Source organism: Ailuropoda melanoleuca, chromosome 3 (genome assembly GCF_002007445.2).
Source record: "Ailuropoda melanoleuca isolate Jingjing chromosome 3, ASM200744v2, whole genome shotgun sequence".
Lineage (NCBI taxonomy): Eukaryota > Metazoa > Chordata > Mammalia > Carnivora > Ursidae > Ailuropoda > Ailuropoda melanoleuca.
Window position 1 is genome coordinate 30993393 of NC_048220.1, and position 18140 is coordinate 31011532.

Here is an 18140-nt window from a genome sequence, read left to right on the forward strand (position 1 = left end):
TATCTTAAGTGCAAGGGGCTGTAGTAACAACAGTCCTTGTCCTTAGGAATGGATATAGCAGAAGAGATAAATCAGAAATATGTAAGGAAAGGGGGGAGGAGAAATACATAAAGAAACCACTATTACTTCAACCAGTACTCATTGGGTATCTACTATGGGCTCATCATGGAGTTCGGGATGAAGCACCACGCGCCGGGCAGCTGCCGCCAGATGCACCATCAGGGGGACAGCGGGAGCCAGAGGGATGCGCAGGGCTACATAAAGGAGACTGCAGAAAGTAAGTGGGCATGAAGGTGGTTTAGAAGGCTCCACAATGTTAAAAGCGGAGAGGAGGAGCTTGAATTCCGGACCACAACAATCCTCAGTTCCAGCACACGGCACACCGGTATGCTGTGATCAATTTTAGGATTCGTGGCAAAAATGTTAGCAGTAATCATTTTTATATTTTCATTGTAAAGAAAAATATAAACACTGCCAGATTAGACTGCAGTTTGCTGTAATCCCTGTGAAAAGTAATTTGGAAGTAGGCATTAAAGATGTAAATATACATACCACTGACTCAGCAGCCCTACTTTGGGAGGACTCTATCCTTAGACACAAAGTTGCTACATGTTAAGTATTCACAGAAAAGGATGTTTATTGGAGCCTAGTTGGTAGTGGCAAAAATCTTTCAATAACCCGAATGGAATACTCGACAACCATTAAAAAGAACGGGATCCACACGCGTTATCTGGAAGGCTGTTCAGGATGTAATGCCGGATGAGAAAAGCAAGCTGCAGAGAAATTGGTACACGATGGTCCTATTCTTATTTACAAGCACACAACCCAGACCGCCTTATATATGTGTGTGTATGTGGACATGACAACACAGACGGGTGCAGGGTAAGGGGGAGACAGGCAGGAGTGACAGGAAGAGAGACGGAAAGAGAGGTGATGTGAATAAATTTTCTGATTAATGTTTTCTTGGTATAATTTTCTGAAGGGAAATCTGCCAGTTTTTTGCCAATTCTGAAAAGGCATTTGGAAAAATAGTAATAATAAAACAAAACAATGTAAAAAGAACCGGTTCACAGACTATCCCTATAAATTCACTTACATGCATATCTTCTTTCCTGGATAAGACAGAAGAGCACAGAGTTGTATGAACCCATGCAAAAACAAAATCCTCCAAGGGTTCTGGAGTCCTCCCGTGGCTCCATGCCATACGCCACAGTTGGCATATGGGTCGCAGTGGAAAGAACATGGAGAACCACTAGTCCATGAGCAACAGAACCACAAACATTTTTTGATTAGGGGAATAAGATTGAAAGCAGTATTTTAGGACGATTAATTTGGCAGTATGGTGCAGAATGGATTGAGAAAGGAGAGGGGGGAAACTAAGAAAATAATTAAGAGACTACCGAGGGGCTAAGAGTTCAAATTAAGGGATGGCCGTATTTTTTCCTGTTGTGCTGATTTCTTAGGGAACACAAACTTAATTTCGTCCTGGTTTCCAGGCTTTGTCTCTTACTCCTAAGTCCAGCCTCAGGCTCTCTGTGGTCTCAGGAGTTTGTTTCTTATTATTCACTTCAATATTTTAATCTAAATTTCAGAGGCTGACTAAGCTCTCAAATTTAGGGAGAAAGAAAGAAAAGAAAGAAAAGAAAGAGAAAGAAAAAGAAAAGAAAGGAAATTATAAACTAATCACCAGTTACCTTGCTCCATTTCAGGTTTCACTGATTTCTCTTGACTTTGACTTCTGAGAATGTTTACATACTTGAAGGACTGGCTTCAACAATGATGCTTTTTTTTTTTTTTTAGGATACTCTGTTTTGTCTCTTCCACCCCAGCTGACTGGACAGCATGAACCACTCTGTCTCCGCCCCGATTTAAACCTGCTGCCTCCTCATTCTCCAGCTATTCATTCAGTATCTTTTGTGGCTGCTCTCTTTGGATGCCTTCCAGAGCCCTGTCCTTGGTCCTCCCCTCTTTTTTCCTAAACACTAAAGCAGTTCATTCTTAAATGACCTCATCTGATTTTCTTGCTTAAGCTAATACCTACTTAGCCTGCATTTTCTCTTTTCTGTGACTGTCTTGACCAAATTAGGCTTAACTCTCCTACAACTCTTAGTAGAAGAGAGATACCCAATCTTACTAACCTGTATAGTCAGAACTATACGGAGAAGAAGGCAAATCTAAAATGTAACTAAGAGAAAAGTAATTTAGAATTCAGGCAAGAATAAGCTACCTCTCAGAGTGTTCAGCAATTATACACACACTTATACGAAAAATGGGCACATCAAATTCTTGCCTCACTTTCTAGATAAGTCAACACAAATGCATATATTAAATTCTCTGCTAGAATCATCCCAAATCGTAAACAGTTGAAAAACACAAAGATGACAGCTTCTGCTATGAAAGGTTACCATCTTAAACAAGACAAATAAATGAAAGCTAAACCTCAAACTTCATTTACAAGCTTTGGTTACCCCAATTTGTTCAATGGTAAATGCACCAGAGTTGTTCTAAGAAACTATGAAAAGTAGTCCATTTCAAAGTCATAAAGCAAATCTAAAGAATGACAACAATTAAAAACACATTTGCTTTATGTCTTCTATATACACAGAAGCACTTGTGCATCTTGAAACCAAAAATCTGGAGGAGACAACCTGTGCTCTAATTCTTCTTAGTGAGGATCACTTCTCCGCAAAGACAGAAGTGTGAGCTAACCCTACACATCTTCTTGGTACCTATGTCAATTTTGCTTATTCATCTATTCAACATGGATTTGCAGAGGTCTTCCTATGTGCTAGACAGACTCTCTTCTACTTGCTGGGGTACAGAAGCACAGGATGCTGGCAGACGGTATCACTGCCTCCACGGAGCCTACGGTCTAGCAGGTGAACAGGTAAGACACAATCAGTCTAACATGGAAGGCCAGGAAACGCTGTGTGAAACATACAGTGGTCTGAGGAGGTCTCTCTTATTGAGATGACATTTAAGTGGAGACCTACATAAAGTGAGAGCATGAATGTGGTAAGTGAGAGAATTAATGTGGGTATCTGGGGAAAGAAAATTCCAGGCAAAAATTCCTCAAGTTTGGGCTCAAGCCAAAAACAGGACTATGCTTCTAGAGCTTAAGGAGCTATCAGAGGTGACTAGAAAAAAGGTGTCTAACACCTTAGGCTATGCATTAAGGGTGAAAATCATGTTTTCTCCGTCTTGTATCACATCATGTATATGACGACAATATGTACATATCAGTTTCCTCCATAAGTGATTGAAATCACCTGCTGGCTCATTCCTAACTACACAGTCTTCATCTGAGGAGCTCATTCTTCCATCTTTTCCTTCTTCTGTCTCAGACTCCTTGTTATCACCCACCCTCCCCCCCCCAACCTTTTTTTTTTCCCCAAATAGCAGACTCAACTCCTGTTTCCCCATTCATCCACACACTTTCCTCTTTGAAGTCTCAGTCACATGCCTTCCTGGGGAAAAGTTTAACCTCCTTCAGGTGCACATTTCAAAAAGCCAATTGCACAGGGGTGGGGGGAGGGAGAGTGGGAGAGATACAAAGATCTGGTGACAGACAGAACATCACCAGACTGCTGCGTGAGGTCGGGGATTTTTATCTTCTTTGTCTCTGTAGGCCCAGTGCCTAGCTCCATAAACATCTGCTGGGGCTAGTGGAGCTGGAAGGATCTTAGAGACCATGGAAGTTAACCTCCCACTCCATCTGGCTCAAGAATTCCTTTCCCAGAACACGCCTTTGTAGGTCTTCCTCCTATTAACACGCTGTAGCTAGCCTGCTTATGTACTTCCCAGTGCTCATACAGAAACACTTAGGCGCAGAAATACCACATTTAACCGGATGCTGGAATTGGAATTTAGAACTTTCATTTTCCTTTTCCATGGATTTACGAGTTCTAGCTTTTCCCTCCGGCTTCGATTACTGTTTTCTCTTTCAAATATGTCCATGGTAGCCCCAAAGCACTGTGCAATTCTGTTAAATGACATTATGAATTAAAGGGTCACTCGTCCCTAATACACTGAATTAGAGATTGTTTCACCTATTTTTCTTACTTTCCCTTTAAGAATAATTCTTTTTATATTATATTTAAAATCTATGGGGCGCCTGGTAGCGCAGTCGTTGAGCATCTGCCTTCGGCTCAGGGCGTGATCCCGGCATCCCGAGGATCGAGCCCCACATCGGGCTCCTCTGCTGGGAGCCTGCTTCTTCCTCTCCCACTCCCCCTGCTTGTGTTCCCTCTCTCGCTGGCTGTCTCTCTGTGTTAAATAAATAAATAAATAAATAAATAAATAAATAAATAAATAAAAATCTTTAAAATCTAGCACCCGTAGACTGCACCACCACCAGACCACTCTAAGTGCTCAGTGATGATAAACATTTTCTACCTAATAGGAAAACAGAATGGAACAGAATGGTTACAAAAGGTGTACCCCATTTTGCATGCCACTGCATAGATCTTTATGAATTCCAAGGCTAGGATCTCTTTCAATCTTAGCATTTTGTAAATAATAAGCATGACTAAATTTAGAAAATAGTGACAACCAAACTTCGTTTAATTTTTTTAAAATACTTTCACTATAAGCATGACATTTCTTTTTAGGTTATAAGGAATAAAAGAAAATGTGTGAATTACCATGTGAATTTTATATTATAGCTTTAAATCTCTTGTTAAACTATTTTATAGGTGTAAATAATTTGAGTGTACTTAGAGTTCCTGCCACACAGATTGTCAGGTAGTTAATTCCTTGATACACTGAGGATTGAAATGGGAAATTAAACTCTTTGGGGGATGAGGAATTACATATAGGAATTTACCTTTACTTTTTATTACTTATCATATTTCCTTCAAGTCCAAGGGAAAGACAGGCACCTTATTTGCACATAAACATGAAAAAAATTAGGCTTAGGGATAAATACTATCTATTTTTTCTATACTATGTAAGGAAAAAACAATATCTAAACTGTTAACATAAAGATCCTGGATAGCTTAAAGAAAACAAATCACACCTCAACCACTGAGCACCACCCATTTCAGACCAGTCACCCTGGGAAGCTAGGCATTTATTCCAGGGGAACTTAACACAGTTTTAAACATCTATAGAAATATCCACATGGGTTCTTTTAAATAACCTCGATGAAAACACATGTTATAATATGTGAGAGGATTAAATTCCTAATTCTGGAAATACTGAAATCACTTGGAATCACATAAAAAAGGTAAAAGGTAAACAAACCATCAAGCTAAGGAATAAATACATTTTCTGATTAATTAAGCAAGAACATTCAGGTGTTATCATAGTGTCATGAGTCGAGTTTCTTTCATGGCTGACAAGGTCGGTCTGAAGGCAGTTTTAAAAGAGGGATAATATGTATACCCCTCCACGGTGGAGGCTTAGAAACACAACATTCATTCTGGGTTTCTGTTTAAAAACAACAACAAAAATCAATCTATCTTATAGTCAAACATTGTCCTTTATAAACTCAGCTGGATTCCAGATGACAAATTTCACATAAAGTTCTAATGAAATTTTTTAATATTTCCTTTTTAAAAAGCTGCTTATGGGGGCGCCTGGGTGGCACAGCGGTTAAGCGTCTGCCTTCGGCTCAGGGCGTGATCCCGGCGTTGTGGGATCGAGCCCCACATCAGGCTCCTCTGCTATGAGCCTGCTTCTTCCTCTCCCACTCCCCCTGCTTGTGTTCCCTCTCTCACTGGCTGTCTCTATCTCTGTCGAATAAATAAATAAAATCTTTAAAAAAAAAAAAAGCTGCTTATGAACTTAAGTTCTATTTGACACTGGCATGTTTACCATTTTAAACTGCCACTTAGCTGGTTTCTGTTCTTGCTTCTCTGTGATGTAAAAAAAGATTTATACCTTTGGTTTCATCCCTCGAATTTGTTTGCTTTTTTTTTTTTTATCACTTAGTCAATAAAGAAAAAAAATTATTAAACGTAGTCAAGTAAGTTACATAATCCTCCCGAATGTATGCACCTAGGACAAGTTTTGGTACTCACTATAGTCACTCCTTTCACACAGCTTTGCTAAATACAGTGAACATGAAAAAAATTTAAAGCTAATAACTTTGTTCTCATTTTCAGACCAAGTTTTTTAATGAAGCTTTAATGAATCTCTGCATAAACCACTTTTTAAGAATACCGAACAATAAAACATCAAGGAGACCTTCAAGCATTTATTAGTAAAGACCTAACAATGTAGCTGACGTTATCAGTATGCTATTAAATTTAGATGACATACCTAATACACAACAACAGAATGCACAGAAAAGCTAACAAAAAACCAAAACTAAAAACAACAACAAAAAAATTAACGTAAATACAATTATCTTGGCCCTTGAAAGCTTTAGATATAGTCCTTATGGAATTGGAATCCATGACCCTTCAAGGATCGCACACAGCAGCCCCTGGAAAAGTCTTAGTGGCTGGGGAACAGGACTACCTCGCCCAGGCCCAGATGTCCGCGTGTATGCAGCCAACGAGGGGCATGCTGGTTTGAGCTCGGGAGACTTGGCAGAGCTCTAAAAATTCCACCTGGAATTTTTATAGTACTTTTTAATTTTCAAAGTAAACATCCATGCACAACTCCTGTCAGGCAAAAATGCTGGCCCTCCAGAAGCTGAAACTGTCACAGAACGCTGTAAGTGACTCTACAAACATACAGGGCAGCAGAGCCTTCACCCCGCTTCTCCTGCATATACTGTTTCAGGATTCACTGATGACAAACCCTCGTCAAGACCACGGGAAATTTCTGACACAACATTAAATATTCCCCTCCAGATCAGGATTAAGTTTTTCTGACTATTCTTTTCTCTTGAAATGTCTTGTTTTCCCACTTGTAAAGTTAAGTTAATAACGGCTATCTCCTGTACCACACAGATAACGGCAGAATCAATAACCTGATGCAGAAACTATAATTACGAACCCTCACGGGTTGCCAACAAGTTTAAATGAGATGAATGCATACAAAGAAAGCCCTTATTAGCCCGAGGCTGCCACTTCATGCACACTCAACATTAGTGGGGGAGAAAAGGGTTAAAAAAATAGATACAGGGAGCAATATGGATACTGTACATTTTTTAAATCCAAACTAGTGGATTTCATAGCAACTTTTATAAAACACCTGGTAATCTGTATTATGTTTCAAGTCTCTAGAACTAGAGACCAGATGTGAAGAGAAGCCTGCTAGGGAAGTTTAGACAACAGAGAATTGAGACAGTCTAACTCAGCAACACCACAAACTAATTCTTCAGTGCTTCTGTAGACATTTCCTATGGGTCTAATTTCCTCATCTGGAAAAAGGAGAATGTGGGAGATGAGCTCTAGAGCCTTTAAGCTCTGATCTAAAATCACTGTACGTAGCACATCAAACAAGCCTGGAGAACCCAAGAGCCCCACCCCTCCAGCTCTACCAACAACAGTGTTTACCCATCATTTTCTATGTACCACCACAATTACACTAATTCTTATAAAAATACCAAATCTCAGTTTGTTTTTTGTCTCGTACTTGATAATGAACAAAAAAAGTCAAATAACCAACCTAAGTGTGCCATTCCCTACCCCCACTGCCTCCTTCATTAGTGATAGGTTAAGCGGATTGTAGAATTTTAGAAAAAGAGACACATGTGTTAAGAAAATAATTCATCGATAGTTGTCAACAAAGTACTTTGACTCCACAGTATCTAATCACTCGAGGTCAAAAACTGGCTCTGCTCAGCCTTAGAATTCAAGTCGTCTGATTTTGCGTCTAGTTCTTTCCTATTTAATTAAATCAAATCGGGAGAAATTTGAGGGTTTTTTAAAAAAGTAACAAAACTGCAATTTAAATCATTTTAAAATTAAAGAAGCCTTTATCCTCAATAATTACAAAGCAAAACAACATTAAAACAACAATAACAAAGTCTGTCCGTAACAAACTGGTAGAGCTTTAAATGTTCAACATGTGATGATCATAAGGTCACAAGTCACGGCACTGCCCCAACAGCGTGAAATGAGAAGTCAGGAACTAAATTGGATGTCATCTCAAAATAGCTTTAAAAAACTGGCTATCAAACACACTTTCATAATAGCCACTGTTAAATATTATGGATAATTATGAAAACAACTAGAAGGAAGGCTCTTTTCATTAGAAAAAGGAGTAAAAGTTAACATTTACTGCAGCACACTACATGTCATACAGATACTCAAGCTGAACGCTCAAAAGGTTACAAAAATAAAAATTCATGTAAGACCATGTGCTAAACATCTGCAACTAATCGTACCGTTAAACCTTTCTCTCCACACACACACACGTATGCATTTAGTGCCTTACACAGCATGAATTTTAAAAATTCTACAATAAGAGGTACTTTCACTAAATTTATTGTGCTATTAGAGACTACCAATCTTACAGTATCTTGACACTGGCTCAGAAAGTATTTTAAAGCCCTCAAAATTAATATTTGAGTGACTCTGAAAAAGTATGTTTAAGCATACAGCTCTACCAAGATAACTGATTAATATTTAAATTGGCCCAGAAATAAAATGAGGGGATCACACACTCCCATTCAAAATAATTGCCTTTAAGGACTATACTGCGATACAAATCGTTTTAGTGACTGTCTAGCAATTGCAAAACCCCCTAATTTATTCTATTAATCTATCACTGAATAAGAATTTAATTTCCTCAATATTCCAGCAGAAAAATACACAGCCTCTGGAAATATATTATTAAAGAAAAAGGCTGCATTCCATAGTCAGATGACGGTGTATGTAAAAGTGCAATAGTAAAGATAAATTGATTCTATCAACAGATCATCATTATCTCAACTTCATCGCAGTAACTAGATTTTCATTGATTAAAGAGCAGATTAAGTAAAAAGGGACAAATATGAACTTGATCTGAGCTGGACTAATGTAAAAGGAATTAAAACATCCATTCCATGCTTTTTTGGTAATGAAGCATAGCAAAAGACAAGAATGTAACCCTATACACAGTTAGGGCTACACGGCCACCAGTGAGCTTTAGGGTTCCGCCTCAAATAAAAGAAGGTAAGTTGTAACCCTGGTCAGTGCACTCCCTCATACATCAACACAGCCCCAAATTTTTTAGTCCTCTGAAGTTCTTTTTTTTTTTTTAAAGATTTTATTTATTTATTCGACAGAGATAGAGACAGCCAGCGAGAGAGGGAACACAAGCAGGGGGAGTGGGAGAGGAAGAAGCAGGCTCATAGCAGAAAGAGCCTGATGTGGGGCTTGATCCCATAACGCCGGGATCACGCCCTGAGCCGAAGGCAGACGCTTAACCGCTGTGCCAACCAGGCGCCCCAGTCCTCTGAAGTTCTTGACAGTTGATCCAAATTGCTGGTTTTTGGAAGCATTCTTGGTATTTCTAAACTTATCCTCCACCATTCCACACTTCTACCCCCCTGCCCCCAAACTCCATGGGAAATCGTGCATTTAAGGGACATATGTGATGGCGGTAAGATAAAGACGGCAGCCTGTGAAAATCAGGTCTTTGGAGGTTGCAATCACTGTCTACAACTAACTTTGAAGTGCTATAAAATTGCTTATTGTTTAAATACATACTTTAATGAACAAAATGAAGATAAAAATCTCCATTACCAGTCACGTTCTAATCCAATTCGGCAGAGGAATGATCAATTCAAAGGAAAAGAACACTCAATGGATCTTTTCTTTCTTTAAATGGAAATTCTCCATAGGAATATTTTTATTTACTTGAAAAATAGAAAGCGTAAGCAGAATAAACCAGAAGAAAATGAGAACAGTTAGCTCCCTGAAACTACAGAAAGAAGAGCATGGGCTTTTAAACCCTTCTGAAGGGTCAATAATCAGGAATTGATTTTTTTTTCAGCTACAGCTTAATTCAACAATATTTCTCTTGTGCAACACAAATTCACTACTTTGTATATGGAGGCAGGTGCCTGTTAATATGGCAAATACCTGTAAATACTACCATATACGATTACTAGAATGCCTGTTTCATTTGCTCACATAAGAGGTAGTACATAAAGAGGACCCACTGCTAATTAAAACTGGGTGTGATCTTTTAAAGTAAGAAAAAATATGATTTAAGAAATATGCCCCAGACTTATTTTAAACCTAACATAAATTAAGATTCCCTAACAACTAGGCTATTTCAATCACCTGCAGGCCAGAGTGGATTAAGACTTATATAACCAACCAATTAATACAGATGCTCCTTCACATTAGGTACTCATACTAAAATAAACCCTTTTGATCCAATCTCTCCTTCACTAAAATCTCAAAAGGCCCCTACGGTGATCTCCACCCACATATGAATTTCATTATTAATACAATTTGCACTTAACCTACATTTAAAAGCAAGGTATGTTACAGAGTCTTTCATAAAATTTATAAACATCCGAGGATATATTTAAAGTGGGTCCAACTAAAGTATCTGTAACACCAAACCGGAACATCATCACAGTACACATTGTTATTATACAAATACGATGGAATGACCAAGGAAACATTTTAATTTCAATAAAATAGGGCCACATGCTAATCCTGTAGTTCTGTATCCCAGTCATTCCACACTAAATTGACACACCTGAATACACAGTATGTTTTCCCCTCTTTTACTAAGACGGCCCTAATAAAGTACAAGTGTTAAAAATGAAAAAGATACTTATCATAGAGCTCAAAGTAAGTATGTAAATAACCTCAAGCAAATCTCCTTTTAACATTAAACCCAAAAAAGACAATGAAACACTCAATGCCAGAACCTTTGGAATAAGAGGAAAAACAAACGGTAGGAAGTAAACCAACTATCCTTTAAAAAGGGGGGTAAATCATAACCAAAACAAAATCTCTTCCTTAATGCCTCTTTTCGGAGAAAACATTTAGCACAGTGTTAATAGTAAAAAAAAAAAAAAAAAAAAAAAAAAAAAAAAAAGGGACAGAATCTGTCTCGCTCATCCTGCGTCTGTACAGGTCTTCAATTTCATTACGTTAATAAAATTGGACACGGATGCAATTAATACTGACAGATGTTTAAAATCTACATAAATTTTTGGAGCTTTATAAATCAAAGCCCTCAACTCTCCCTAAGATGGAGTTTACAAATTCATCTTGCATCATTCCTTCTCTTCAACAATCTTACCCTTCACAAAATGGTCAACCTTTTAACACTCAAGTTTCAACATAATCCCAATAAAAGCTCTAATTCTACCTAAAACCACTTACTCCTCTGCCTCTTTTCAGCAGCGTCACCATGAAAGCTTAAGTGAAGAATGTGTTTTCATCGAGGTTACAAGTTTATGCTAAATTTGTTGCACTTCAGAATTTAAAAAGCATATTCCATTAGTATGACCAGTCTGTTTTAAGAATGTATATGAATATCATGCTTTCTCTTGTTTTAGTATCAATGAACTTAATCCTTAAAAAGAAAATATTTGACTATACTCAACCATGACAGTCATAATTTTACAAATAAATGTGAACTGGACGTTAACCTATGTTGACAAATCAGTAGGAATTGCCTTCCTTGGCAAAACAGAGTGTAAAGTGTTTCGATTTTTTTTTTTTAGCATTTTGAGAAAAAGCAATTTTAGGTGACAGCTTAAAAAGTCAAATTACGATTTATGTTTTTTTAATCAAAAAAGGAATGCAAGCGAAGTTATTAGTGGCACAGAGTATTCTCAAGTCAGAGAGTCAGTATTCACTAGAGTTGTGGTCTCAACATGTTGATCACTTGGGTCACTGCTCATAGCTACTGTTTGACGAGAACGGAGTAACATATAGAGAAGAGAAAGCAAACAATTTTAGTTTTATCAGGGCTGTTGTATGGAGACAATAGATTGATTCAACGCTGGTTAGAAAAGAAACATTGTTTCAATTTACTTGGAAGCAGCTTTGTTCTGGGTAATCACAGTTCCCTATGTTAAGTTAATGCTATAAGGTATGAAAATTTCAAACATTAGCAAATTATCCTGCATAAGATATTACACCTTTTCATTAGGACACAAACTACTGATTATAATTACAAATCACATATCAGCATTAAAATAATCATTTCATTGGATATTAAATAATCTCCAAAGAGCCACATCATCACTGCTTTGCCTATCACCATAAGGTTGTTATGAGGCTCAAATTAAAAGTGAAGACACTTTATATGCCATAAATTCCTATGTAAAACAATAAAATTATCTTTTAATAATTTAAGGTTATCTATGTTCATCGAAGATGAACGCTTCCGATCCCAGGTTTTACAAGGCTTAATCAAAGTTCACTATGAATGAAAAAATGGTTAAGTCTTGTTCTAGGCTTTTTTTTTTTTTTACAGTAAGAAAAATGTAAACAGTACCACAGTGGTTATTAGAACAAAATGCATTAATAATCCCCAAACGGTTTCCTAAGATGTATTATGTTTCCTTGTACAATTACATGTTTTATAAATTAGCATAATAGTTTCCTACAGATAGCTCAGTCGAATTAACGGCACTTACTCTTTAGGACAACCAAGCACACTGAATCATTAATTCCACTGCCAAAATTCTGAGACTGAAAATTTAAAACACAGCATGTCTTTTAACATTTAAACACAACACCTTACACAATAAGAAACACCTCAAATCTCCTTACTGAAAACCAGTTAAGCCTTCTGTTCAGAAGGACAACAATAAAAAGTTGAACTAGAGTTCTAAATAAAAGATTATTAAGTAATAGATTACTAGATAGTTTACATGAAGACACACAAGAATCTAAGGTCTTTTCTTTTGATAAGAAACAAGTAAGCCTTTTAAAGGACTAGAACATAGCCTAAATCTAAGTCTGAATTTCTTCCCCACACAAGAAAACCTTCCTCCTTAAAGAGGATAGAAAAGAGACACATCAGTGTTACGATATATCTTTAAAAGAAAAAATATCTTAAACAGTTTAAAATAAAATCTTCATTGACTAGTTACTGGGAACAACGAATGCCACTAACAATGAAGAAAAAAAACCTTGAAAAGCTCATGTTCAGGTAAATCACTGTCTACTACTATGCCTTTAAAAAAAACCAAAAACAACAACTCATTAATCCGTGTCTCTGCAATCACGTTTTTGTATTTCCCTCACACCTAAAATGGGATATACAACTCAGTATTTATCTGAGTTGGGGACAGGGGTACAGGTAGAGAACTTAACCCCTATCAACAGACACATCTAAATTTAGCAACTTTTCCTGGTAATTCCATTTTAACAGATCTTTCTGAGGTCAAACGGAAACGTCAGTAGACTTATAAATGACTGAGAAAAAAGAAGAGCAAACAAATGACAGCTGAGAATCAGAGCTTCACAATGTTGGCCCTCACGTATCTATTTGAGAACCTGTAGGAACTTTTCAAAGTTAGATTTTGTTTTGCACCATGTTGCCGCCAATTCCTTTCCTGAACAGCAGACCCAACCATGTACTCGAGGTCAGGAACCTAGTGGGCAAGTCCCACGTCTAAGGCCATGGTCAGGCCCACTGCTCGCTGCATTGCTTCAGCAATCTCAAAACTCAGATTCTGCCACAGATGGTTCAGTGTGAAGAAAAGGCTCATTGTTAGAGCTTCCATTTTTAACCCTTTGACCTCCTCAAGCTAACATTTCACAAATACATGAATACCGCACACACTTTTGCTTCTATAAAGTATGAAGGGTACTTTTCACTTTAACCTAAGAGTATATTTTAGAAACACATCAAAGAACACACACAATGAAGTATTAGATATCAAACTCTCTTGAATTGAGTAAAAATTAAATAAGGATACTTGTTAATGAGCCACATTATTTTGAATTTTTAAATAAAATGTGCAACTACAGGACAATGGGATATGGAATGCCATTATTTCAGAGAAAACTTGAAATGCTCATGTACAGATAAACCACTTAGGCTGTCTTTCAACCATGCCTGCTTTCAAAGGACCACTTAAACTTAGTCACACGAGAAAGCACAGACGTCACTGGAAAACACATAGAAATCACTGAATATTTAAGTCTATCAATCCATTTCACATCCATTCTTAAGAAACAGAAAAGCCTCCTTCTTACCTTGAATAGCCGTTAGAAAAAACCGATCGACCCGGGAAGTTCAAAGTCCCCAAGGAAGCCAAGTTGTCATCTCCAGATCCTTGGCACCTATTCCAACTTTCTGAACCAACAGGAATTGGTGGAATGACATTAAAAATAGGCTTCTGATCCTGTTGTTGAGAAAGGGATGCTGTATTCATGTCATAGTGGTACATCTGTCCCCCAGAGGTACTCACACCATGAACAGAAATGGCAGACATCTTATTACCAATTATATTTGCCCCAGAAAAGCTTGCCTGACAGTAAACTGGGCCCAGTTTCTCCTGCTTAATTACCCCAGGGGTGCAGAGTTCAATGAAATCTTCTTTTTCTGTTTTCACTTGGGGCAGTGGCACACTGTTGGGGCTTGGTAAGATCAGATCTCCATTATCCTTAATTTTAGGTTTGGTGTCCGGTAAAACGAGAGGTTTACAGTCCTCATTCGAGTTTCCTTCCAAAAGGAATGGATCATCCTCTCCTGCCAGAGGAGAAAGCAAACAGTTTTCATCTATCAAGAGGTCTGGTCTCCAAGGACTCTCACTCGCCTCTTTCTCTGGGGACCCAGAAGAAAACTCCAAATCCTGGAGTTTTTTCCTCCAAATATCAAAGGTGCTTTGGTCTGTGGTACACAACTTAACATTGCCCCCGTTGGTGCCAGTCTGGCCCTTCACATTTTGCTGTTCTGAAGACACATCAGAGAGAGTTTTTGAAAACTCCCTCTCTGGGGGGGCAGCAGAAACAGCAGCGGTCGCTGAGCTCTTGGGGTTCTCTGGAACACTGGTCGACCTATTGAGGTTTGCGATGCTTTCTTCCAGAAGCTGAAAGTCTGTTTCCCCAGAGGAAAGGCTGATTTGGCCCTGCTGTGGGAATCCCAGGTCATTTCCCATCACTTTTGTTTCTGTCTCTCCCATATACAATCCCATCGAGAGCGAAACTGCCTTGGACAGGTCCGCCTGCTGCGCATGGCTTCCTGAGCCTTTTGGAAAATCAACCAAAAGTCTTTGCTGCTTGGAATCTGACTGAGAAGCACCAGCCAGTGAGGGTGAAGATGCCGAAACCTTCACAGTAGCTCCTCCCCTTAGGGTTTTATAGAAGTCCATCACATTTCCCCTCTCGCGACCAAGCACACTGCTAGAGATTTCTTCTTTACTGGGGGTGCTTAGTGATTCCTTGGAGTCCATCAGAGATTATCATCAGCTACCAGGTGGGGGGAAAAAAAGAAAGAAAAAAAAGAAGGGGGGGACATAATAAGCTATAAAGTCACATTATCTCAGTGAACTGATTAGTAAGAGCCTGTTAAATGAACCTTTTAGTTAACTCTGAATCTAATTCCTTGTTATCAGAAAAGTAGTTTCTGTCTTACAGAATAAAAAAGCCATGTCCCCTTCTCCCATTCAGTGTGCCACATTTAAAAGAACAATGCAGTTCAATTGCAGGGCTGAGGGCAAAATTGTATCAAACTAAGCTTGGCTATTCATCCTGCCACTCACAGAACTGTAACTTTGTTAATCACAGACATTATAATTCATTACATCTGATTATTCTAAAGGTTCAAATTGATGTCAAAGTATTTCATTTAAAAAGAGTATGATCATTAAAATTCCTACTTCCTTTCAATCAGTCAAGGCTGTTTGCTTTTCTGACTACCCATACACATAAAATTTGATAAATACTATGATAGAATTCTCTCAAACTGTTCACAAACTGCCCTCCTACCTGCTAGTCACACAACCAAATCTTTGGTACAATCTATTGGTAAACCATGCACATTACAAAAAACAAAACAAACACAGAAAACAATGATCTTCCAATACACTAAGAAAGGCTCTTACTTTTAACCCCAATTTCTTACTGAATGTGTCTGTTTCTGCCTTCAAATTTTGGAGATAGCAAATAAAATACGTCGTATATAGGCCAACTAAAATTTGGAGTTTAACAAGCAAAATAGAATGTGCAGTACCTTCTCACTACAATTTTAGCTTATTTAAATACAAGAAACACAGCTAGCTCTCTAGAACCTTACAACATAATAAAATCTAAACGAAGCTACATTTCTTAAATCGCTTAAGTCCCTCAGTATGAGACACTATTATACCTCTAAATTAAGATTTTTTCCTTTCTAAATAACGAGGTACTAAAAACAGAAAACCCCACAAATGTAAAATCTCGTTCATATAAACCCAGGCAAAAGAACAGCCAATAAAATGCTCAGAATAATTTTCTATGTATTCTAAACTTTCACCAATCCCCATTCGGAGGCTGTTCTCCCGAGTATTAGGTTGGTAGTATATTGCTTATAATCAGGATATTGTAAGAGGCAGGGGAAGACTCCGATAAGCACATTTGGGACATCATAGTCAAATCCCACCCAATGGAAGGAAACTTTTGCTCTATGGAGACCTTCCGAGGCATAAACTTCACTAGCCCACACGGGAAATGGAGTGGGATTAAGGTAGAGAGAGGGCTAGGGACCTGCTTCTACACATCTTGAGGGTAAACTGCTCATCTCCCCGCCCCTCCGCCCTGTTTATCTGATAAGGATCTCTAAACACAAGGTATCAAATGGAGCCTAATGAATTTCCACGCGGCTTTGACAGCAGCCCTCAAACTCGAAACCAAAACAATATTTCATAAAACAAAACGATCCCTCCAACGACTTTAGCCCCCAGTTTAAATTGCAAATAACTGTCACATTAATGGGCCTTAATGAACCGTGTCAAAGGGTCTTAAGTGGTATTACAAGGCGGCAGTTACCCAGCCTGCAGCCCCAAACGTCAAACTAGCGCTGGACAAAAATCGCACCACACAACTATTCCGGCTAGGGAAAGTCTTTTTCTACAAGGGGCCACTTAGAAGCGTCAGGCGCGCAATGATGCCAAGCGCTGAAGAACAAACCCTCTACCCAGGGAGAAAAAAGTGCAAGGGTAAAAAGAGAAATGTGTCCAGACCTGTTGAGTTCTTTCTCCGACACGCCCACTTCTACCAGATAACGCCAGCCCTGGCCGAAGTCTCCAAGTTGCAGGCTGTCAGCCCCCTGCGTGTGTACACTCACTCACTCTCACACAACACACACACAGGCACACACACCCTCCGCGCCCGCCAGAAAAGAGACGCGCTGGAGCCTCGACAGAAACCCTGATCGCGCTCGGGCGCACTAGGGAGGAGTGGAAATATTCGGCCGAGTAGAATTCAAACGCGGTTCGGCGTTCACCATAAAACGGGTGTTCGGGCGGCTCCCTGGGAGGGCACTGACAGGGGACGGGCGGGGAGCCGGGGGGCTGCAGGAGCCAGAATTCCGCGCCGGGGAACCAGAGGACCGAAAGCCGGGGCCGCTCGAAGAGGCTCCACTCGCAGAGAGCTCAGGTTCCTCCCCCCTCAGCCTGACCCGGGGACGGCGGCCGAGGGAGAGGAAGAGGCCAGCGCTGTCACCCGCGCGCTGCCCTTTCGTCACCATCACCCGGCCCTCGCCAGCCCCCACCCCTATTCCCCGAGGCTAATAAAAGTTTGCAGGCTCCCGCGGCAGCCCCCGAGCCGGCCTCGCGTCCCCGGCCCGCACCTCGGGGGAGCCAGCGCACGCGCGCGGGCCCCGGCCCCCAGCCCTCCTCACCTCTTACCTCTGGCAAGGGCGCGGATCACCCACCACCGTCCGCAGCTCCCACCGCAGCCGAGATAAACAACTTAATGTGTGAAAGCAGGAGGAGCAGGAGGGAGAGATTTTTTTTTTCTTCTAAAAAAAGGAAGTAAACAGCCCCCCCTTCGCCATAGGGGGGAGGGGAGAGCCCCTATTTGAGAAAGTCTCCCATTTCCCGGCTGACAAGCCAGCCCCCCGCCCGCGCGGATCCCCGCGAGCCCGGGCTCTCCGGCGCGCGTCCTCCGTCCCGACGCCCCGCCGCTTCAGCCGCTCCGGGTGCGGCGTCTCCTTCCACCCACTAGAATCCGTCCCCGACGGGCGGGCGGTGACTCGGGCTCCAGTCACAGACTCGAGCTCGCAAAATGGAGGAGGAGGAGGAGGAAGAGGAGGAGGAGGAGGGGAGGGAGCGCGGACACGCGAAAGCC

The 18140-nt window shown here is 39.9% G+C and overlaps 1 protein-coding gene across 5 annotated transcripts in view; it reads right to left on the reverse strand.

Moving 5' to 3' along the window:
• The window catches only part of NR3C1 (nuclear receptor subfamily 3 group C member 1), a 120145-nt gene that overhangs the window by 100691 nt on the left and 1314 nt on the right, over positions 1 to 18140 (reverse strand). For 2 of the 5 annotated variants that reach the window (XM_034656203.1, XM_034656199.1), the window contains exons 1-2: positions 17699 to 18132; positions 14067 to 15281 (exon numbers count right to left, since the gene is read on the reverse strand). In XM_034656203.1, coding sequence (XP_034512094.1) covers positions 14067 to 15265 — 1199 coding nt within the window. In that variant the 5' untranslated portion in view covers positions 15266 to 15281; positions 17699 to 18132. Of the gene's footprint in view, positions 1 to 14066; positions 15282 to 17032; positions 17608 to 17698; positions 18133 to 18140 lie in introns of those variants that run through there. The other 3 variants (XM_034656201.1, XM_034656200.1, XM_034656202.1) reach the window with 2 other exon arrangements.